General features: G+C 38.3%; 1 protein-coding gene across 1 annotated transcript; it reads right to left on the minus strand.

The window, feature by feature from the left end:
* Nucleotides 1-15,077: 15,077 nt before the first annotated feature.
* ARGFX (arginine-fifty homeobox) lies at nucleotides 15,078-22,960 on the minus strand. Its single transcript, XM_047752818.1, is given in 4 exon segments — nucleotides 15,078-15,146; nucleotides 20,733-21,281; nucleotides 22,039-22,187; nucleotides 22,792-22,960. Coding segments are annotated over 4 exon segments (936 nt in total).
* Between the last annotated feature and the right edge of the window lie 934 nt (nucleotides 22,961-23,894).

A 23,894-nucleotide genomic window follows, 5' to 3' on the forward strand; every position in this document is an offset into this window, starting at 1 on the left:
GTGACTCAGTATTTTTGCAGATTATACTCTGTTATAGGTTATTACAAAATAATGGGTATAATTCCCTGCACTATACACCATATCCTTGCTGCTTACCTATTTTTTCGTAGAGTTTGTATCTATTCATCCCATACCTTTAATTTGGCCCTCCCCCTTCCTTTCTTCCCTTTGGTAACCATAAGTTTGTTTTCTATATCAGTGAGTCAGTTTCTGTTTTTCACACACATTTATTTGTATTATTTTTTGGATTCCACATATAAGTCATATCTTATAGTATCTGTCTTTTTCTGCCTGACTCATTTCACTAAGAATAATATTCTCTGGGTCCATCCCTATTGCTGCAAGTGGCAGTGTTTCATTTTTTATGGCTGAGTAATATTCAAGTGTGTGTGTATGTGTGTACACCAAATCCTCTTAATCCAATCAAATCTAGATAAGCACTTGGGTTGCCTCAGGTCTTGACTGTTGTGATTAGCGCTGCTGTGAACATAGGAGTGCATGTATCTTTTCAAATTGTTTTTGTTTTTTTCCAGATATGAATGTTGACATGGAGGCGCTGGATCATATGGTAGTTCAACTTTTAGTTTTTTGAGGAATCTCTGTACTGTTTCCAACAGTGGCTACACAAATTTACATTCCCACCAACAGTGTGCTAGGATTGCCTTTTCTTCACATTCTCTCCAATATTAGTTATTTGTAGACTTTCTGATGACAGCCTTTCTGACATGTGTGAGGTGATATGTCATTGTGGTTTTGATTTGTATTTCTCTAGCAGTTATTAGTTATTGAGCATCTTTTCATGTGCCTGTTAGTCATCTATATCTCTTTTTGGCAAAATATTTATTCGGGTCTTCTGCCCCATATTTAAATCATTTTGTATATGAATTGTATGAACTGTTTATATATTTTGGATATTAACCCCTTATTGGCCATATAATTTGGAAATATTTCCTCCCATTCTGTAGGCTGTCTTTGTTTAGTCAGTGGTTTCCTTTACTGTGCAAAAATTTTTGTTTATAATTAGGTCCCATTTATATATTTTTGCTTTTATTTCTTTTGCCTTATACAAAAAATATCGCTATGATTTGTGTCAGAGTATTTCGCCTATGTTCTCTTCTAGAGAATGTAGTTTGTAGTTTATAATTTCATGTCTTACATCTACATCTTAAAAGCATTTTGAGTCTGTTTTTGTTTTTGCATGTTTGTTTTGTCTTTTTAGGGCTGCACCTATAGCATATGGAAGTTCCCAGACTGGGGGTCAAAACAGAGCTCTAGCTGCTGGACTACACCACAGCCATAGCAATGCCAGATCCAAGCTGTATCTGCAACCTATACCACAATTCACAGCAATGCCTGATCCTTAGCCCATGGAGCGAGGCCAAGGGTCGAATACGAGTTGTCATGGAATACTAATCAGATTTGTTTCCCCTAAGCTACGATGGGAACTCCCTTGAGTCTGTTTTTGTATACAATATGAGGGAATGTTCTAATTTCATTGTTTATATGTAGCTGTTCAGTTTTTCCCAGCACCATTTCCTGAAGACACTGCCTTCTCCCCACTGTATATTCTTGTTTCCTTCATCATAAATTAACCGACGATAGATTTGTGGGTTTATTTCTGGACTTTCTATTCTCTTCCATTGATCTATGTGTCATTTTTGTATCACTATCATACTGTTCTGTTGGTATTTTTTTTTTGTCTTTCTGTTCTTTTAGGGCCACATTTGTGGCATATGGAGGTTCCCAGGCTAGGATTCCAATTGGAGCTACAGCCCTGGCCTATGCAAGGGCCACAGCAACACAGGATCCCAAGCTGAGTCTGCGACCTACACCACAGCTCATGGCAACACTGGACCCTTAACCCACTGAGCAAGGTCAGGGATCAAACCTGCATCCTCATAGATGCTAGTCAAATTCATTAGTCGCTGAGCCACGAAGGAAACTCCCATATGGTTTTGATTACTGTAGCATTGCTGTGTTGTCTGAAGTCTGGGAGGGTTATACCTCCAGCTCTGTTCTTTTTTTCTTGGGATTGCTTTGGCAATTCCGGGTCTTTGGGGGTTCAAAATAAACAAGGATTGTTTGTTCTAGTTCTGAGAAAAATGTCATGAATATTTTGATAGGGATTTGGCATGAAATCTGTAGATTGCTTTGGGTGGTATGGATATTTTAACAATATTCATTCTTCTGGGAGTTCCCTTTGTGGCTCAGCAGTAACAAACCTGGCTAGTATCCATGAGGATGTGGGTTTGATTGTGGCCTTGCACAGTAGATTAAGTACCCAGCATGCCCCTGAGCTGTGGTGTAGGTCACAGATGCAGCTTGGATCCTGGGTTGCTATGGCTGTGGCATAGCTTCAGCAAGTTGCAGCTCCAATCTGACCCCTAGCCTGTGAACTTCCATATGCCATGGGTGCATCCCTAAAAAAAAAAAAAGAATTAATCCTTCTAATCCAAGAGCAACTGGGTATATTTTCATTTCATTGAATAATCTTCAATTTCCTTCATTAGTGTTTTATAATATTCAAACTATAGGTCTTTCTCTTTGATTCAGTTTGTTCCTAGGTATTGATTTTAAATGGGATTTCTTCCTTTATCTTTCTGATAATTCATTAGTGTGTAGAAAGGCAACAGATTTCTATATTTTAATCTTATATCCTGCTACCTTTCTGAGTTCTTTTATTAGTTCTAACAGTTTCTGGGTATGAATGTCAGAGTTCTCTATATAGACTATCATGTAATCTGCAAGGAGTGAAAGATTTGCCTCTTCCCTTCCAATCTGGAATCATTATATTTCTTTTTCTCTGATTGCTGTGGTCAAGACTTTCACTACTATGTTGAATAGAAGTGAGAGTGGGCATCCTTCTCTTGTTCCAGATTTTATCAGGAAAGCTTTCAGCTTTTCACCACTGAGAATTATGTTTACTGTAGGCTTGTAATAAATGGCCTTTATTATATTGAGGTATGTTCTCTCTAGACCCCCTTTGATGGGAGCTTTTATCATAAATGGATGTTGAATTTTGTCAGATGGCTTTTCTGTGTAAATTGAAATGATCATGTGATTTTTATCCTTTCTTTTGTTAATGTGATGTATCACAATGATTGATTTGTGAATGTTGAACCATCCTCTGAACCTGCAATTAACTCACTTTCACCATGGTGTATGGTCCTTTTTGTTGTTGGATTCAATTTGTTAATAGTTGTTTGGGGATTTTGCTTCTATCTTCATCAAAGATATTGATCTATAATTTTCTCTTTTTTGTAGGTGTCTTTGCCTGGTTTTGATTTCAGTGAAATGGTGGCCTCATGGAATGAATTTAGGGCTTCCCTTCTCTTCAGGTTTTTTGGAGTAGTTTGAGAAGGCTAGATAATTCTTTTTTTATATGATTGGTAGAATCTGTAAAGCCATCCATTCCTAGACCTTTGTTTGCTGGGAGTTTTCTCTTTTTCATTACAAATTCAATTTCATATCTAGTGATTGTTCTCTTCAAATGTCGCTTCTTGACACAGTCCTGGCAAGGCTGTATGTTTCTAGAAATCTGTCCATTTTTTCTAGATTGTCCAATTTGTTGGCATATACTGTTCACAACATTCTCATTTTTTTAAAAAATCTCTGAGGTATGGTCATTATGTCTCCTCTTTCATTTTTAAATTTTGTTCATTTGGGTCTTCTCTCTTATCTTCTGGATGAGACTGCCTAAAGATTTGCCAATTTTGTTGAGCTTTTAAAAAGAACAGTTCTTGGAGTTCCCATCATGGCTCAGTGGTTAACGAATCTGACTAGGAACCATGAGGTTGCAGGTTTGGTCCCTGCCCTTGCTCGGTGGGTTAAGGATCTGGCGTTGCTGTGAGCTGTGGTGTAGGTTGCAGATGCGGCTTGTATCCTGAGTTGCTGTGGCTCTGGCGTAGGTCAGCGGCTACAGCTCCAATTCGACCCCTAGCCTGGGAACCTCCATATGCCATGGGAGCGGCCCTAAATATGGCAAAAAGACAAAAAAAAAAAAAAGAGCGGTTCTTGGTTTCATTGATCTTTGGTTTTTTGTGAGCTCTATTTTATTAATGTCCTTTCTCATCTTTATCATTTCCTTCCTTTTGCTGACTTTGGGCTTTGTTCTTCTTTTTCTACTTCTTTTAGGTGATAGGTTAGGTTGTTCATTTCAAAATTTTCTTATTTCTTTTTTATTTTATTTTTGTCTTTTGTCCTTTTTACAGCCACGCCCACGGCATATGGGGGTTCCCAGGCTAGGGGTCTAATTGGAGCCGTAGCTGCTGGCCTACGCCAGAGCACAGCAATGCCAGATCTGAGCCTCGTCTGTGACCTATACCACAGCTCACGGCAACACCCAATCCTTAACCCACTGAGCAAGGCCAGGGATCAAACCCACAACCTCATGGTTACTACTTGGGTTCGTTTCCACTGCACCACGATGGGAATTCCAAAATTTTCTTATTTTTTTTGTGGAAGGCCTGTATTGCTATGAACTTCCCTCTTGGAAATGCTTTTGCTACATCCCATAGATTTGGGGAAATTGTGTTTCCATTTTCATTTGTCTTGAGGTATTTTCTGATTTCCTCATTGACCCATTTTTTTTTTTTAGTAGCATGTTGTTTAGTCTCTACATGTTTGTTAATAGGTTTCTATAGGACATTCCATTACAAAACACCAGAATACATATTTTTTTCAAGTGGTAAATTTGTGCTTACTGCCATTTTATTACTTGTTTTCTTGTTATTTTTGTAGTTCTCTGTTTACTTCTTTTTGTTCTTCCTGTTATGGTTTGATGACTTTATTTTGCAGTGTGCTTGGGTTCCTTTTTTTGATATTTGTGTCTCTATTGCAGGTTTTTGTTGTTGTCTTTGTTGTTGTTGTTGTTTTTGGCTGCACCTGCAGCATATGGAAGTTCCTGGGCCAGGGATCAATCCAAGCCACAGCTGCAACCTATGCCACAACTGGAGCAATGCTGGATCCTTAACCTGCTGTAGCACAACAGGAATTCCCTATTGTAGGTTTTTGATTTGTGATTAGCACAGGGTTCATATATGTTGACCCATGATTTTATATACTTTATTTAAACTGATAGTCATTTAAGTTCAAACACATTCTAAAATATCTACATGTGGAGTTCCCATTGTAACTCAGTGGATTAAGAACATGACTAGTATCCATGAGGATGTAGGTTCAATCCCTGGCTTTGCTCAGTGGGTTAAGGCATTACCTCAAGCTGCAGTGTAGGTCACAGGTGCGGCTCAGATCTGGCACTGCTGTGTTGTAGGCCAGCAGCTGCTCAGATTTGCCCCCTTGCCTGGGAACTTCCATATGGTTCAGGTGTAGCCCTAAAAAGACCAAAAACAAAAATTAAAATTAAAAGAATAAAAGATCTACATTTTTTACTCCCCTGACCCAAACTGTGTGTTTTTTATATTCTGTTTTATATCTTCAGGCTTATCCTTTTACTGTTTATTGTAGTTATAACTGCTTTTACATTTTTTTTGTCTTTTAGTCTATTTACTGGTTTATTGGAGTGATCTTCAATCCTTACTATAAAATTTGCCTTTCCTATTGGGATTTTTTCCTTTTATATAGATTCTTGTTTCATTTCCATTTAGAGAAGGCCTTCCACATTTCTTTTAGGGTAGGATGCTCAATTCTTTTAGTTTTTGCTTGTCTGAAGAGTTCTTTGTCTTTCTTTCTTTTTTTGTTGTTTTTGTTTTCATTTTGTTTTCTAGGGCCACACCCATGACACATGGAGGTTCTCAGGCTTGGGGTTGAATCGGAGCTACAGCTGCCAACCTACATCACAGCCACAGCAACGCAGGATCTGAGCTATATCTGTGACCTATACCACAGCTCACAGCAATGCCAGATCCCTAACCCACTGAGCGAGGCCAGGGATTGAACCTACATCCTCATCGATATTAGTCATATTCAGTAATTGTTGAGCCACAACAGGAACTCCTATCTCTCTTTCTATTCTAAATAATAATCTTTTTTTTTTTTTTGGTCTTTTTAGGGCAACTCCTTGGCATATGGAGGTTCTCAGGCTAGGGGTTGAATGAGAGCTGTAGCTGCTGGCCTATACCACAGCCGTAGCCATGCCAGATCCAAGCTGCATCTGTGACCTGCACCACACATCACAGCAATGCCAGATCCTTAACCCATTGAGTGTGGCCGGGGATCGAACCTGTGTCCTCATGGATACTAGTCAGATTCATTTCCACTGAGCCATGATGGGAACTCCCCCTAAATAATAATCTTTCTGGATAGAGTATTCTAGGTTGCATATATTTCCCTTTCAGCATTTGACCTATCATGCCTTTCCCCTCTGCCCTGCAAAGTTTTTGCAGAGAAATCAGCTCATAACCTATTAGGATTCCCTTGTATGTGACTCTTTTTCTCTTGCTCCCTTTAGAATTTTCTTTAACCATTGCCATTTTATTTATGATATGTCTTGGTGTGTGTCTGTTTGAATTCATCTGGCTTGGGACTCTCTGTATCTGAATATCCTGTATCTGATATCTAGGTCCTTCTTTGGGTATGAGAATTATTCAGCCATAATTTCTGCAATTACACTTTGATCCCCCTCTCTCTCTCTTCTCCTTCTAGAACCCCTATAATGAAAATGTTTGCATGTTTAATATTATTTCAAAGGTCTCATTTATTGCCTTCATTTAAAAAAATTTTTTCTGTCTGTTCTTCTGATTGGGTGATTTCCATTATTCTAGCTTCCAGATTACTTATGCATTCCTCTGTGTCATTTAGTATGCCATTCATTTCTTCTAGACTACTTTTTATCTCAGATACTGAATTATCTATTTTGATTTGGTTTTCTTTATATTTTATAGTTTCTTGTTAAGATGGTCTGTGTTTAGATCAATTCTCTTTCTTAATTCGGTTAGGATTTTTATTACCATTTTTAATTTTTTAATTGGTAGACTGTTTATCTTGTTTCATTAATTTTTTTTTCTTTTTTCGTCTTTTCTAGGGCCACTCCCATGGCATATGGAGGTTCCCAGGCTAGGGGTCGAATCGGAGCTGTAGCCACTGGCCCAATGCAAGGGCCACAGCAACACGGGATCCGAGCCGCGTCTGCGACCTACACCACAGCTCACGGCAATGCCGGATCCTTAACCCGCCGAGCAAGGCCAGAGATCGAACCTGCAACCTCATGGTTCCTAGTCAGATTCATTAACCACTGTGCCACGACAGGAACTCCAAAATATTATATGTGAGTCTTGTCTTTTCCCTGTTAGTTTTCCATGAGAATTGTTCGGCACAGTTATATATTTGATGTGTTTGTTAGGGGAAGTGAGTTCCATGTCCTCTTACTCTGCCATCTTTATTTCCCTCATCTTTATCATGAAAATGTATGGAATTTTGTCAAATGCCTTTTTGTTCCTATTGAGATCATATGCTTTTTGTCCTTTATTCTTTTAATATGGTATGTGACATTTATCGATCTTGGTACATTGCATTCACCATGCATTCCTGGATAAACCGCACTTGGTGAGGTATATACAATTGACCCTTGAACAATGACAGGATTTGGAGTTCCAACACAGCATGTAGTCAAGAATCCATGTATAACATAGTTGGCGTCCATATACATTGCCCTCCATACACAGGGTTCCTTCATACGCATGGTTCCACTCCCACAGATTCAACCAGTTACAGATTGTGTCTTACTGTAATATTTATCATTGAAAAAAAATCCACATGTAACTGGACCTGTGTACTTCAAACTCATGTTGTTCAAGTGTGATATATAATCCTTTTATATGTTGCTGGATTCAGTATTCTAGTATCTTGTTGAGGATTTTTGCTTCTATATTAACAAGAGATATTAATCTGTAATTTTCTTATGTTGTCTTTGTTCAGTTTTGTTATCAGGATAATATTAGTTACGAAGTGTTCTTTTCTGTTTTTTTTTTTTTGAAATAGTTTATGAAGGATTACTGATTCTTTAACCATTTGGTAGAATTCAGCAATGAAGCCATCTGGGTCTGGATTTGTCTTTATGGAAAGTCTTTGGCTACTAACTTAATCTCCTTACTTGTTAATGCTCTATTCATAACATATCTATTTCTTTTTTTAAACATCTTTTATTAAAGTATAGTTGATTTACAGTGTTTCTTCAATTTCTGCTGTACAGCAAAGTGACCCAGTCATACATATATATATATACACTCTTTTTTTTCATACTATCTTCCATCATGTTGTAACCCAAGAGATTGGACATAGTTCCCTGTGCTACACAGTAGGACCACATAACTAATCCAGTCTAAATGTAATAGTTTGCATCTACCAACTCCAAACACTCTGTCTATCCCACTCCCTCCCTGCTGGCAAACACAAATCTGCTCTCCATATCCATGATCTGTTTTTGTGTAATTGGATCATTTGTGCCATATTTTAGATTCCACATAAAAGTGATATCATATGGTATTTGTCTTACTCTTTCTGACTTATTTCACTTAGTATGATAATCTCTAGTTGCATCCAAGTTGCTGCAAATGGCATTATTTTGTTCTTTTGTATGGCTGAGTGGTATTCCATTGTGTGCATGTATCATATCTTCTTAATCCATTCATCTGTTGATAGACATTTAGGTTGTTTCCATGTCTTGGTTAACATTTTTATTTCTCGTTGACTCACATTTGTTAATTTGTTAATTCTTCCTAGGAATTTTCTCCTTTTCCTCTAAGTTATTTAATTTATTATATAAATTATAAAACTAATAAAACTATTATTGCTCATAATATTCCTTTACAGTGATTTCCATTTCTGGAGGGTTGTTAGTTTTATCTCATCTTTCGTTTTGTATTGTTGTTGTTGTTGTTGTTGTTTAAGGCTGATGTTTTCTTTTTCTTTTTTTTCTTTTATTTATTTATTACTCAATGAATTTATTACATTTGTAGTTGTACAATGATCATCACAATCCAATTTTATAGGATTTCCATCCCACAACCCCAGTGCATTCCCCCAGCCCCCAAACTGTCTCCTTTGGAAACCATAAGTTTTTCAAAGTCTGTGAGTCAGTATCTGTTCTGCAAAGAAGTTCATTGTGTCCTTTTTTCAGATTCCATGTCAGTGAAAGCATTTGATGTTGGTGTCTCACTGTCTGACTGACTTCACTTAGCATGATAATTTCTAGGTCCATCCATGTTACTAAAAATGCTGGTATTTCATTCCTTTTAATGGCTGAGTCATATTCCCTTGTGTATATGTACCACATCTTCTTGATCCACTCCTCTGTTGATGGACATTGAGGTTGTTTCCATGTCTTGGCTATTGCTAATAGTGCTACAATGAACATTGGAGGACATGTGTCTTTGTGAGTCATGGTTTTCTCTGGTTAGGTGCCTAGGAGTGGGATTGTTGGATCAAAAGGTAATTCCGTTTTTAATTTTCTGAGGAATATCCATACTGTTTTCCATAGTTGTTGCACCAATTTACAATTCCACGAACAGGGTAATAGGGTTCCTTTTTCTCCACACCCTCTCCTGCACTTATTGTTTGTAGACTTTTTGATGATGGCCCTTCTGGCTGGTGTAAGGTGGTACCTCATGGTGGTTTTGATTTGCATTTCTCTAGTAATGAGTGATGTTGAACATCCTTCCATGTGTTTTTTGGCCATCTGATGTCTTCCAGTTTTCCCAGCACCACTTACTGAACAGGCTGTCTTTCCTCCATTGTATATTCTTGCCTCCTTTGTCATAGATTAGTTGGCTGTAAGTGCATGAGTTTAATTCTGGGCTTTTAGTCTTGTTCCACTGATTTCTATTTCTGTCTTTGTGCCAGTACCATACGGTTTTGATGACTGTCGCTTTGTAGTATAGTCTGAAGTCAGGGAGCCTTGTTCTTCCAGCTCCATTTTTCTTTTTCAGGATGACTTTGGCTATTCTGGGTCTTTTGTGCTTCCAAACAAACTTTAACATATTTTGTTTGAGTTCTGTGGAAAATGTCCTTGGTAATTTCATAGGGATTGCATTGAATCTGTAGATTTCCTCAGGTAGTATAGTCATTTTGATAATACTGACTCTTCCAATCCATGAGAATGGTATGTCTTTCCATCTATTTGTGTCATCTTTAATTTCTTTCATCAGTGTCTTATAGTTTTTAGAGTACAAGTCTTTTGTCTCTTTAGGTAGGTTTACTCCTAGGTATTTTATTCTTTTGGATGCTATGGTAAATGGAATTTCTTCCATAATTTCACTTTCTGATCTTTTGTTGTTAGTATATAGAAATACAGTCAATTTCTGTGTATTATTTTTGTATTCTGTGACTTTGCCAAATTCATTGATGAGCTTTAACAGTTTTCTGGTAGAGTCTTTAGGATTTTCTAAGTATATTATCATGTCATCTGCAAACAGTGATAGTTTTCCTTCTTCCTTTCCAATTTGGATTACTTTTATTTCTTTCACTTCTCTGATTTCTGTGGCTAGGACTTCCAAAACAATGTTGAATAGTAGTGGTGAGAGTGGACATCCTTGTTTTGTTCCTGACCTCAGTGGGAATTCATTCAGTTTTTCACCATTGAGAATGATGTTAGCTGTGGGTTTGTCATATATGGCTGTTGTTATGTTGAGGTAAGTTCCCTCTATGCCCACTTTCTGAAGGGTTTTTATCAGAAATGGGTGTTGGATTTTGTCAAAGGCTTTTTCTGCTTATATTGAGAGGATCAAATGGTTTTCACTCTTCAGTTTGTTAATGTGGTGTATCATACTGATTGATTTGCAAATATTGAAGTACCCTTGCTTCCCTGGGATAAATCCCACTTGATCATGATGTACAATCCTTTTAATGTATTGTTGGATGCGGTTTGCTAGTATTTTGTTGAGGGTTTTTGCATAGATGTTCATCAGTGAAATTGGCCTGTAGTTTTCTTTTTCTGTGGTATCTTTGTCTGGTTTTGGTATCAGGGTAATGGTGGCCTCATAGAATGAGTTTGGGAGTATCCTTTCCTCTGCAGTTTTTGGGAATAGTTTCAGAAGGATAGGTGTTAGCTCTTCTGTAAATGTTTGATAGCATTTGCCTGTGAAGCCATCTGGTCCTAGACTTTTGTTTGTTGGAAGTTTTTAAATCACAGTTTCACTTTCAGTACTTGTGATGGGTCTGTTCATTTTTATTATTTCATCTTGGTTTCATCTTGGCAGATTGCACTTTTCTAAGAACTTGTCTATTTCTTCTAGGTTTTCCATTTTATTGGCGTATAGTTGCATATAATAGTCTCTCATGATCCTTTGTGTTTCTGTGATGTCTGTTGTTACTTCTTTTTCATTTCTAATTTTATTGATTTGAGTCCTCTCTCTTTTTTTCTTGATAAGTCTGGCTATGGGTTTAAAAATTTTGTTGATCTTTTCAAAGAACCAGCTTTTTGTTTCATTGATCTTTTCTATGGTTTTCTTCATATCTATTTCATTGATTTCTGCTCTGATCTTTATGATTACTTTCCTTCTAACTTTAGGTCTTGTCTGTTCTTCTCTCTCAAGCTGCTTTAGATGTAAAGTTAGCTTGTTTATTTGTTCTTTTTCTTGTATCCTGAGATGGGCTTGTATTACTATAAACTTTCCTCTTAGAACGGCTTTTGCTGCATCCCATAGGTTTTGGAATGTCATTATATTTGTCATTTGCTTCTAGGTATTTTTTAATTTCCTCTTTGATTTATTCTGTGATCCTTTGGTTGTTCAGTAGCATGTTGTTTACTCTCCACATGTTTGTGTTTTTTTGCAGTTTTTTTCTTGTTGCTGATTTGCAGTCATATAGTGTTGTGGTTGGAAAAGATGCTTGATATTTCAATTTTCTTAAAGTTACCAAGGTTTGATTTGTAGCCGAGGATGTGACCAATCTTGGAGAATGTTCCATGTGGGCTTGAGAAGAATTTGTATTCTGTGGCTTTTGGATGGAATGTCCTATAAATAACTATGAAGTCCATCTGGTCTAATGCTTCATTCAGGGCCTGTGTTTCCTTATTGATTTTCCTTCTGGATGATCTGTCCATTGCTGTAAGTGGGGTGTTAAAGTCCCCCATTATGATTGTGTTATTGTCGATTTGTCCTTTTAAGGTTGTTAGCAGTTGCCTTATATATTGCGGTGAACCTATGTTGGGTGCATAGATATTTAAAACAGTTATATCTTCTTATTGGACTGATCCTTTGATCATTATGTAATGACCTTCTTTGTCCCTTAAAATATTCTTAATTTTAAAGTCTATTTTGCAGTTCCCATTGTGGCACAGTGGTTAACGAATCCGACTAGGAACCATGAAGTTTCGGGTTCGATCCCTGGCCTTGCTCAGTGGGTTAAGGACCTGGCGTTGCAGTGAGCTGTGGTGTGGGTAGCAGACGTGGCTTGGATCCCTTGTTGATGTGGCTCTGGCGTAGGCTGGCAGCTACAGCTCTGATTACACCCCTAGCCTGGGAACCTCCATATGCTGTGGTAGTGACCCAAGAAATGGCAAAAAAGACAAAAAATAAATAAATAAATAAATAAATAAATAAATAAATAAATAAAGTCTATTTTATCTGATATGAGTACTGCTACTCCAGCTTTCTTTTGATTCCTGCTTGCATGGAATATTTTCCTTCATCCTCTCAATTTCAATTTGTATGTGTCCCTAGAAGTGAAGTGGGTCTCATGAAGACAGCATATATATATGGGTTTTTTTGTGTGTCCATTCAGCCAGTCTGTGTCTTTTGGTTGGGGCGTTTAGTCCATTAACATTTAAGGTAATTATTGATATATATGATCTTATTGCCATTTTATTAATTGCTTTGAATTTGTTTTTGTTTCTTTTTTCTTCCTTTCTTCTCTTGTTCTCTCCTCTTCTGGTTTGATGACTATCTTTAGTGTTGCATTTGAGTTAATTTTTCTTATTTGTTTGTGTATCAATTGTAGATTTTTGCTTTGCAGTTATTCTGAAGTTTTGATATGAGTCTCTATATATACATGAGATTGTTTCAAGATGTTGGTCTCTTAATTGCAAGTGCATCTCCAGTGTCCTGCATTTGCACCCTTCACCTCTCATGATTTATTATTTTGGTGTCATGATTGTGCATGGATGATTTCGTATCTTTACTGTATATATACCTTTACTGGTGAGACTTGTCATTTATGGTATTTTTGTTTCTGGTTGTGGCCTTTTCTTTTCTGCCTAGAGTTCCTTTAGTATTTGTTGTAAGGCTTGTTTTATGTTGCTGAATTCTCTTAGCTTTTGCTTCTCTGTAAAGCTTTTGATTTCTCCTTCAAATCTGAATGAGAGCCTCTCTGGGTAAAGTAATCTTGGTTGGAGGTTTTTTACTTTCATCATGTTAAGTATATCATGCCACTCCCTCCTGGCCTGCAGAGTTTCTGCTGAAAAATCTGATAACCTTATCAGGGTTCCCTTGTATGTTATTTCTTTTCCCTAGCTGCTTTCACTATTTTCTCTTTGCCTTTGATTTTGGTCAGTTTGATTAATATGTGTCTTGGGGTATTCCTCCTTGGATTTGTTTTATATGGTACTTGTTGTGGTTCCTGGATTTGAGTGAGTGGTTCCTTTCCCATGTTAGGGAAGTTTTCAGCTATTATCTCTTTGGAATTTTTTCTATCCCCTTCTCTCTCTTCTCCTTCTTGCACCGCTATAATACAGATGTTGGTGTGTTTAACATTGTCCCAGAGTTCTCTGAGACTCTCTTCATTTGTTTTCAATCTTTTTTCTCTTTTCTGTTCTGCATCAGTGATTTCCACTAATCTGTCCACCTTGCTTGTTTGTTCTTCTGCCTCCTGTATTCTGCTGTTGGCTGCTTCTAAAGAATTTTTTATTTCAGTTATTGTATTTTGCATCTCTTCTTGTGTAAGGTTTATATCTTATATCTCTTTGCTCAGTGTTTCCTGTAAATTATCCATCTTTGCCTCTAGTTTATTTCCAATGTCTTGCATCATCTTCAGCATCAACAGTCTAAAGTCTTTTTCCTGGAGGCTGAGAATCTCCTCATCACTTAGCTGTTTTTCTGGTTTTTTTCTTTCTCCCTCATGTGAGTTATAGTTATCTGTCTTTTCATTTTGATAGGTTTTTGGTGTGGTGACCTTTTTTTACAGATAATAGGGTTGTAGCCTCTCTTCCTTGTGGTGTCTGCCCCCCTTGTGGCTGAAGTTGGTAAGGGGCTTGGTGTAGGCTTCCTGATGGGAGGGGCTGATGCCTGCCCACTGGTAGGTGGAGCCGATTCCTGTCCCTCTGGTGGGTGGGGCTTTGTCTCTGGATGAGATTAGAGGTGGCTGGGGCTCTGTAGGCAGTCTGTTTACTGAAGAGTGGGGTTGTGATCCCACCTGGATTGTTGTTTGGCCTGGGGCTTCTCAGCACTGATGGGTGGAGCCAGATTTTCCCAAAATGGCCACCTCCAGAGAAAGGAACACTGCTGAGTATTCCCAAGAGCTTTGTTTCCAATGTCCTTCCCCAACAACAAGCCACATTCACCCCTGTTTTCCCTGCAGGTCTTCCTCCAAGAACTGTGGTTAGGTTTGACCCAGATTCTTATGGAGACTTAGCTTTGCCCTGGGACCCAGTGCACGTGAAAGTCTGTGTGTGCCTTTTAAGAATGGGGTCTCCATTTCCCCCAGTCCTGTGGAGCTCCTGTGCACAAGCCCCACTGGCCTTCAATGCCAGATGCTCCAGGGGCTCTCTCCCAGTGCCAGTTCCCCACACGTGGGATTTTGATGTGGAGCTCAGAACTCTCATCCTGTAGGCAACTCTCTGTGAACCAGTTACTTTCCAGTCTGTGGGGCTACCACCTGGGTGGTATGGGGTTACTTATATCATGTAATCCCCCCTTCTACCTCTTGATGTGGCCTTCTCTTTGTCTTCTGGACTAGGATATCTTTTTTAAATATTCCGGTCCATTTGGTTGAAGATTGTTCAGCATTTGGTTGTAAATTTTGTTTTTAGGAGAGAAGTTGAGCTCCAGTCCTTCTATTCTGCCATCTTAATCCCATCTCCATATAACATTATATTAGTTTTTCCGTGAATTTTTTCCCAAAGAACCAAGACAGTGAATAGCAGGCAAACACATTTGACATTCTGATCAGGATTTTCGAAACAAGATTTAACCATACCTCACACTGCTTGTTCTTCTGCTTGGTCCATCTCCAGAGATGATGATCTCAGGCAGCCTCTGTAGCAAGAAGTGGGAGAAAAAGAGGTCAAGAGAGGTGATATAATCACTATAGGTTCTGCCTCCACTTCAGCAGTCAGACTGCTTCCCAAGTTCTGAGCTCATGACTTACTCTTGTTTGTAGCCCCAAAACCACAGGAAGTGGCCATCAAATCCACATCATGGGCCTTCAACTTTGGTAGTCAAGGTGGTCACAAGACTTGTGTGTCCATCAAGTGGCATGAAGCCTAAACAGGATCCCATCTTTCATTTCTGATTCTGGTCATTTAATTTTCTTCCTCTTCTCTCTCCTCCTCTTCCTCCTCCTCCATCTACTTTACTTCTTCTTCTCATCAGTCTAGCTAAAAATTTGTCATTTTATTGATCTTTTGAAAGAACTAGCCTTGATTTCATGTTTGCTCTGTTGCTTTTATTTTTTATTATAGTTGTTTTGCACTGTTCTATCAATTTCTGCTGTACAGAAAAGTGACCCAGTTATATTTTTATACACATTTTTTCACACTGCCCTCCATCATTTTCTATCACAGGTGACCAGATATGGTTCCCTATTTTATACAGCAGGATCTCATTGCTTATCCACTCCAAATGAAATTGTTTGCACCTACTAACCCTCAACTCCTAATCCCTCCACCCATTTCCTCTCCCTCTTGACAACTACAAGTCTGTTCAACATGAGTTTGTTTCTTTTTTGTAGCTAGGTTCTTTTGTGCCATATATTAGATTCCAAATATAAGTGACATTTATGGTATTTGTCTTTCTCTTTCTGACTTACTTCACTTAGTATGACAGTCTCTATTTCCATCCATGTTGCTACAAATGGCATTATTTTTGTTCTTTTTTATGGCTGTGTAGTATTCCACTGTATATGTACATCTTAATCCATTCATCCATTGCTTTTCTCTATTTCATTTATTTATGTTCTAATCTTTATTCCCTTCTTCCTACTTGCTTTGGATTTAGTTTGTTTTTCTTTCCCTGGTTTCTTTTTGGCTACAAATGGCACTTTTTTTAAAATTACTCAATGAATTTATCACATCTGTAGTTATATAATGATCATCACAAACCAATTTCACAAGATTTCCCTAGTTTCTTAAGGTGAAAAGTTATTTATTTATTTATTTGGCATTTCTAGGGCCGCTTCTGTGGCATATGGAGGTTCCCAGGCTAGGGGTCGAATTAGAGCTGTAGCCATTGGCCTACACCAGAGCTACAGCAACGTGGGATCCAAGCCGCATCTGCAACCTACACCACAGCTCAGGGTAATGCCAGATCCTTAACCCACTGAGCAAGGCCAGGAATCGAACCTGCAACCTCATGGTTCCTAGTTGGATTCATTAACCACTGAGCCATGACGGGAACTCCAAGGTGAAAAGTTATTGATTCGAAAGCAAAGCTACGGAGCTAAGGATCAGTGGTTGCCAGAAGTTAGAGGGGAGGGAGAGATGAATAGATGGAGCACAGAAAATTTTTAGGACAGTGAAACTATCCTATTTGATACTATAATAGTGGATATATGTTGTATATTTGTCAAAATCCATATAATATATAGTACCAAGAGTGAACCCTAATGTAAACTATGGATTTAGGTGATAAAAATGTACCAGTATATGTTCATCCGTTATAATAAATATGCCACTTATGCGTGAATTTTTTCTTTTTTGGCTGCACCCATGACATATGGAAGTTCCTGGGCCAGGGATAGAATCCCAACTGCAGCTGAGACCTATGCCATAGCTGTAGCAAAGCCAAATCCTTAATTCACTGTGCTGGAACAGGAATCAATCTTCCCCACTGAGCAGAGACAATGCCAACGGCACCACAGCAGGAACTTCCTGTGTGTGTTGTTGATAATAGGGGAGGCTGTGTGTATGTTGGAGCAGAGTGTATATGGGAAATCTCTACCTTCTGCTCATTTTGATGTAAACTTAGAACTGCTCTAAAAATAATACTATTAAAAATCAGAAGTTATTTTTAAAAACCAATAAACAAAAATCCTCACAACCAACTTAAGGGCCAATCTCTTTCCCTAAGTTCTGCAGTCTTGCCCTTCAAGATTCCTCTGTGATGATCCAGAATATGATGAATACCAAGACATGCAAACCTGCTGTACTACTATCTGTTAGTTCTCCTAGTCAATGTTGATCCTAATTATTGTTATTATACAATATATTCTACCAGATTATTCACACTATAATTTCTTCCATGTTTGAGTACTTCTTTAAAAATATTATTTTTATTCTCTAAATTGAGGGAGAGATTGGAGTTTCTTCTAATTAAATTGCCTTACGATCAAAGAATGCTATTTGTATGTCATTGATTCATTCGAGTTTGTTAAGATTTGCTTTGTGGTCTAGTAAGTAGTAATTACATACTTGAAAAGAATGCATATTTCCTAACAGTTGAATGCAGAAATCTACACTTTCTTTAAATAAAGTTTATTACCTGTATAGTTAAAATCCTTACCCAGGCTAAATTTTTATTCTTTTGACCTCAATTATTGAGTATTTATTAAAACCATCCATTATGATTTTGTATTTGTTAAGTTTGCCCAAGAATTTTGTTAATTTTTACTTCATATATTTTGGGAATATGTTTTTAAATTACACCAAATTTAGAATTATAATATCTTTCAGGCAACATGTTCCTTTTTACCATTCTCTAACATACTTTTACTTCCATCCAAATGTTTTTCCTTAAAGTTTAATATGACAAATATTAATATAACCATGCCAACTTCCTTCCTGTTTAAAAAAAGTTTGTTTGAAATCTTATTTTTTTCCTTGTTTTATTTTAAATGATTTTATTTTTCCATTATAGCTGGTTTACAGTGTTCTGTCAATTTTCTACTGTAGAGCAAGGTGACCCAGTCACACATACACATATACATTCTTTTTCTCGCATTATCCTCCATCATGCTCCATCATAAGTGACTAGATATAGTTCCCAGTGCTATACAGTAGGATTTCCTTGCTTTTTCATTCCAAAGGCAATAGTTTGCATCTACTAACCCCAGATTCTCAGTCCACCTCACTCCCTCCCCCTCACTCTACAAGTCCATGATTTTCTGTGCCATGTATTGGATTCCAAATATAAGTGATATCATATGGTATTTGTCTTTCCCTTTCTGACTTATTTCACCTACTATGAGAATCTCTAGTTCCATCCATGTTGCTGCAAATGGCATTCTTTTGTTCTTTTTTATGGTTGAGTAGTATTCCATTTTGTATATATACCATATCTTCTTAATCCATTCACCTGTCAATGGATGTTTAGGTTGTTTCCATGTCTTGGCTATTGTGAATAGTGCTGCAATGAACATGTAAGTGCATGTGTCTTTTTCAAGTTTTGTCTGGATATATGCCCAAGAGTGGGATTGCTTGTTCATATGGTAGTTCAATGTATAGTTTTCTGAGGTAGGTCCATACTGTTTTCCATAGTGGTTGTACCAATTTACATTCCCACCAACAGTGTAGGAGGGTCCCCTTTTCTCCACACTCTCTCCAGCATTTGTTATTTGTGGACTTATTGGTGATGGCCATTCTGATTGGTGTGAGGTGGTTCCTCATAGTAGTTTTGACTTGCATTTCTCTAATAATCAGTGATGTTGAGCATTTTTTTTATGTGCTTGTTGGCCATCTGTTTATCTTCTTTGGAGAAATGTCTATTCAGGTCTTTTGCCCATTTTTCTTTTTTCCATTGGGTTGTTGGCTTTTTTGCTGTTGAGTTGTATAAGTTTTTTGTATATTTTAGAGATTAAGCACTCGTCAGTTGCCTCATTTGAAATCATTTTCTCCCATTCTGTATGTTGTCTTTTTTTTTTTTTTTTGGTTTCCTTTGATTAGGTCCCATTGGTTTATTTTTGCTTTTATTTCTGTTGCCTTGGGAGACCGAACTGAGGAAACATTTGTAGGGTTGATGTCAGAGAATATTTTGCCTATGTTCTCTGCTAGGAGTTTGATGGTGTCATGTCTTATGTTTAAGTCTTTAAGCCATTTTGAGTTTATTTTTGTGCATGGTCTGAAGGTGTGTTCCAGTTTCATTGATTTGCATGCAGCTGTCCATGTTTCCTAGAAATATTTGCTAAAAAGACTGTCTTTTTAGCAAATGTTCTTGCCTCCTTTGTCAAAAATTAATTGAATGTAGGTGTCTTGAGTTTATTTCTGGGATCTCTATTCTGTTCCATTGGTCTGTATGTCTGTTTGGTACCAGTACCACACTGTCTTGATGACTGTGGCTTTGTAATATTGTCTGAAGTCTGGGAAAGTTATACCTCCTGCTTGGTTTTTGTTCCTCAGTATTGCTTTGGCAATTCTGGGTCTTTTGTGGTTCCATCCTTATTCTTTAAATATAGGTTTTTTTAAGCTGTAAATTTCTTTCTAAGCACTGATTTGGCATCATCCTATAAGCTTTGATATATTGTGTTTTTGTTTTCACTCATCTTTGCATATTTCCTAATTTTCTTTCTGATTTTTTTCTTTACCCATTTGTTATTTAGGAGTGTGCTTTTTAATATCCATATACTTGTGAATTTTCTAAATTTTCTTGATTTCTAATTTTAATCCATTGTGTTTGGAAAACAAACTTTATATGATTTTAACTCTTTTATATTGATTATTTTATGGCTTCAAAAGCCTTTTGTTTAAAATATTTTGTATTTCTGTTTTGAAGTTTTCTGTATAGATAACTTAATTTTCTTGATTAATTCCTAGATACTCTATATTTTTCATTGAGAGGATTTATTATGTTTATTCATTATTGGTTTTGAGAAATGCTTTTAATTCTGTAAGTTAATCATGTAGATGGAAAATATAGCTTAACTGCCATTCTAAAAATCTGACTGTTGGAAATGTGTGAGTTTATAACCTGCTATCAAAAAAAGTGGATGACAGAGTTCCTGTCATGGCTCAGCATTTAACGGACCTGACTAGTATCCATGAGGACAGGTTGGATTATTGTGTTAAGGATGTGGTGTGGCCATGAGCTGTGGTATAGGTTGCAGATGTGGCTTGGATCCCAAGTTGCTGTGGCTGTGGCATAGGTCAGCAGCTGTAGCTCTGATTTGACCCCTAGTCTGGGAATTTCCATATGCTGAGGGTGCAACCCCAGGAAAAAAAAAAAAACAGAGAGACAAAAAAAAATGTGGATGACACCTGGAGTTCTCTGGTGGTCTAGTAGTTAATGATCAGACTTTGTCACTGCTGTGATTCAGGTTCAATCTCTGGCCGGGGAAATTCCACATGCCGTAGGTGTGGCCAAAAAGAAAAAAAAATAAGGATGATCCCTAAAGGCTGCCGACCTTCTTTTAAAATTTCAAAGATAGTTTTGAGAAGAGAGAATTTTGGAGTCTCATTGGCCATCTAAGGGACTAGAAAGGCCTTCTCTAGGGAGAATTGTGGGGCTAATTATGTAGTACTGAGCTACACTTGGGGGAAAATAGCTTTTACATTTGCATAGAAATCCAGGTGACACTAAGCCAGATATTTGGGTTAAGACAAAGGAAAGAGGCATATACAAGATGCAAGAAGATCTTTTTCTATACTGTCTGGAATTTGTTAGTGCTTTGATCAGAGAAATCGAAAAGTATACCACACTGGAGGACTTTTGGAATTCCAGGCTGTCTCTTAGACTGTGGGTTGCAAAGCTCCAGTTTGTCATACTGAACCAGGTTTGCTCAGGAGATAAAGCCACACCTGATCCAGCAAAGATTCTAAGAGGAACTCTGTTCTAACTGGGCCTTATTGGTGAAAGATACTGATATAGAGAGTGGAATGAAGAACTGTCTAGCTCATTGTCATCAGGAAAACTGTACAGTTTCATGATTTGGTCTATGTCATAGGCATCAGAGTATAAAGCAGGAACTGAAGCCACTAGTCTCTCCAATTGAGGATCTTGCATTTGGACATCGCTTGTAGGACTCTCAGTGATGGTAGAGTCCCCTGCAAACTGGAAAGGGTCCAAGGGCTGAGTTAATAGGAAGATAGAGGAATCTGAAACTTCAGGGAAAAAAGAATGAGGACTAGTTGATGCTGTGGGTGTCTTCTTGGCTGGAAGGGTCTGGTTTGGTGGCTTGAGTGATTGCTGCTGCTTTTGTTGCTGCTGCTTCCTCATTTTGAACCTCCGGTTCCTGAACCAAATCTGGGAGTGGGAGAAGAGAGGAGATTATGGTCCGTTACTGGAGAAGGAGTTTGAGGCTTCTCCTGGGTGAAAAAAAGCCAGATTGTAGCCCTCATGTCCTCTCCATGTCATGACACTGAGTTCTGGTGAGCAGAAGTTGGTATAAATGGAGTCAATAGAAACAGTGAGAGATCAGGATGGGGCCCCAGAGAAAGAGGCAGAGAAAGGGGGTATGTGCTGGGAAGTTCAGAGAAATGATACTGAACTCCAGAGAAGAGAAGCCAAGTTCAGGGATCTAGGGAGAGGTGGGGAATTTGAACTGAAGGATTTTCAAGGATTATGTTAGAAGGACTCTGAAGTAAGGAATATTCTAACAAAAATTTGGGGCTCTAGCAGATTCAGAGGTTGGGAAAGTTATTTGCCAATTGGTGGTGCTGTGAATAAACAAACAGCAGAGTTTTGCTTGTTAAGACCCTAAGTGAGGAATGTGGATAAGAACCCTTTCTCTAATTTATCATATGAGACCCCTGGATTTCTAATTCCAGTTATACTATGGGCTAACTCTGTGAGCCAGTCACTTTGCTCCTGACCTTCAGTTTTCCTCACCTTTTAAACTAGATGCTATTAAAGTAATCATATGCAACATGCCCAGCGCAATACTAGTGCACAGTAGATGTTCAATAAGGGAACTATTGTGTTTTGGAGGGAATTTCCAGGCTGAATGGTAGAATGTGATTTTGGATGGGGGTTCAAACACATCTCAAAGGATCAGACAGACCTTAACTGTTGACTCTGGTAGGTTGAGTTTTAAAGCAAGTTTTCTTTGGAGATTTTTGTCTGGAAACATGTTATAGCCAAACACCGCCTCCAACGCTTCATACTGTGTGTGGGTGAATGAGGTACGTTCATGAGGCTTCTTCCATTTCGCTGTAGAAAAGAGATAGAGATGGAGTGGTTACTTTGTGCTCTTGTCTCCCGGCTCAAATCCCCCAAAACACAGCTGTGTATTTCCCATAACTTTGCCCCAACCAGGCTTGGAATCCAGGAGGTAAAGGTCCCAGGTCTTGGAGTTCCTGTCAGGGCTCAGCAGTTAACAAATCTAACTAGCATCCATGAGGACACAGGTTTGATCCCTGGCCTTGCTCAGTGGGTTAAGGATCCGGTGTTGCGGTGTAGGTGGCAGACACAGCTTGGATCCAGCATTGCTGTGGCTGCGATATAGGCCAACTGCTACACTCTTAGCAGCTGCAACCCTTAGCCTGGGAACCTCCATCTGCTGCAAATGTGGCCCTAAAAAGCAAACAAACAAACAAACAAAAAAGATCCCAGGTCTTGACTAGGAGGCTGAGCCCTGTGTAACAGTGCTTTGTTCTCTATTTTCTGAGATTTAGTTTATCCCTGATAGGAAATGTTACCTCGTCAATTTTCTCTGTACCCAGTCTGTTTGCTTTGGCAGCTGGCTCCCTTGTTTTTCAGTTTTGCCTGCACTGAGAAGAGAAAACCCCTTTTCTCTGGTACTCAGTCTGTCTACCCTGCCTAACCACAGGCAGTAGGCAGTCGCTTCTTCCCTTTTCTTCTTTTCCACTCTTGATCTCCTTTAGAAACTGGGAAGAAAACTCATGTCCCCATACACGAATATGTAGTACATTCTTCAGAATTGCTCTCCTCTTTGGTTTATTCAGGAACCTAGTCTGTCCCATTTGGCAAATGTGTTTTTTTCTTTCCCCCTAGGCCTTTTGAAGCTCTATTCCTTCCTCTGGGGAAAGGTTCATAAGAAATGAGACATAACTAAATATGTGGAGACAAATTGAAAATTCTATTTTTTAAAAATGGCATTGGAGAAAAAAAAGGAAATTTCCCAAGAAAATGCAATTAACAAAGTTTGCTAGAAAAGAACTGCAGATACCGAATAGATTAATAACCACAAAAAGACATAGGAAAGTTATAGAATTTGAAGAAATGCTGTGCTAATTCTCCTGTTTTATGTCCATTTATATATAATGAGAAAGAGTCTTCACTTGGGCCTCATTTCTTTTCTTTATTTCTTTTTTTTTTTTTGTCTTTTTGCCATTTCTAGGGCCACTTCCTGTGGCAAATGGAGGTTCCCAGGCTAGGGGTCTAATCGGAGCTGTAGCCACCAGCCTACGCCAGAGCCACAGCAACAGAGGATCCGAGCCATGTCTGAAACCTATACCACAGCTCATGGCAACACTGGATCCTTAACCCACTGAGCAAGGCCAGGGATCAAACCCGCAACCTCATGGATCCTAGTCGGGTTTGCTAACCACTGCACCACAATGGGAACTCCGGGCCTCATTTCTTGTATTGAAGTCCCTAAGACCAATACTAAAACTAGACAAAAATAAACACTATCAACAAAACTGTAAGACTAATGCTACTTTTGAACATACATGGAAATAACTTACATAAAATATGTTTAAATGTATATATTCTTGTAGTTCTCATAGTTCCCATTGTGGCTCAGTGGTAGGAACCCCACTAGTATCCATGAGGACACAGGTTTGATCACTGGCCTTGTTCAGTGGGTTAAGGGTCTGGTGTTGCCATGAGCTGAGACAGGTCACAAATGGCCACAGATCCTGCATTGCCGTGGCTATGGCGTGAGTGGCAGCT

This window comes from Phacochoerus africanus, chromosome 1, assembly GCF_016906955.1.
Source record: "Phacochoerus africanus isolate WHEZ1 chromosome 1, ROS_Pafr_v1, whole genome shotgun sequence".
Taxonomy (NCBI): domain Eukaryota; kingdom Metazoa; phylum Chordata; class Mammalia; order Artiodactyla; family Suidae; genus Phacochoerus; species Phacochoerus africanus.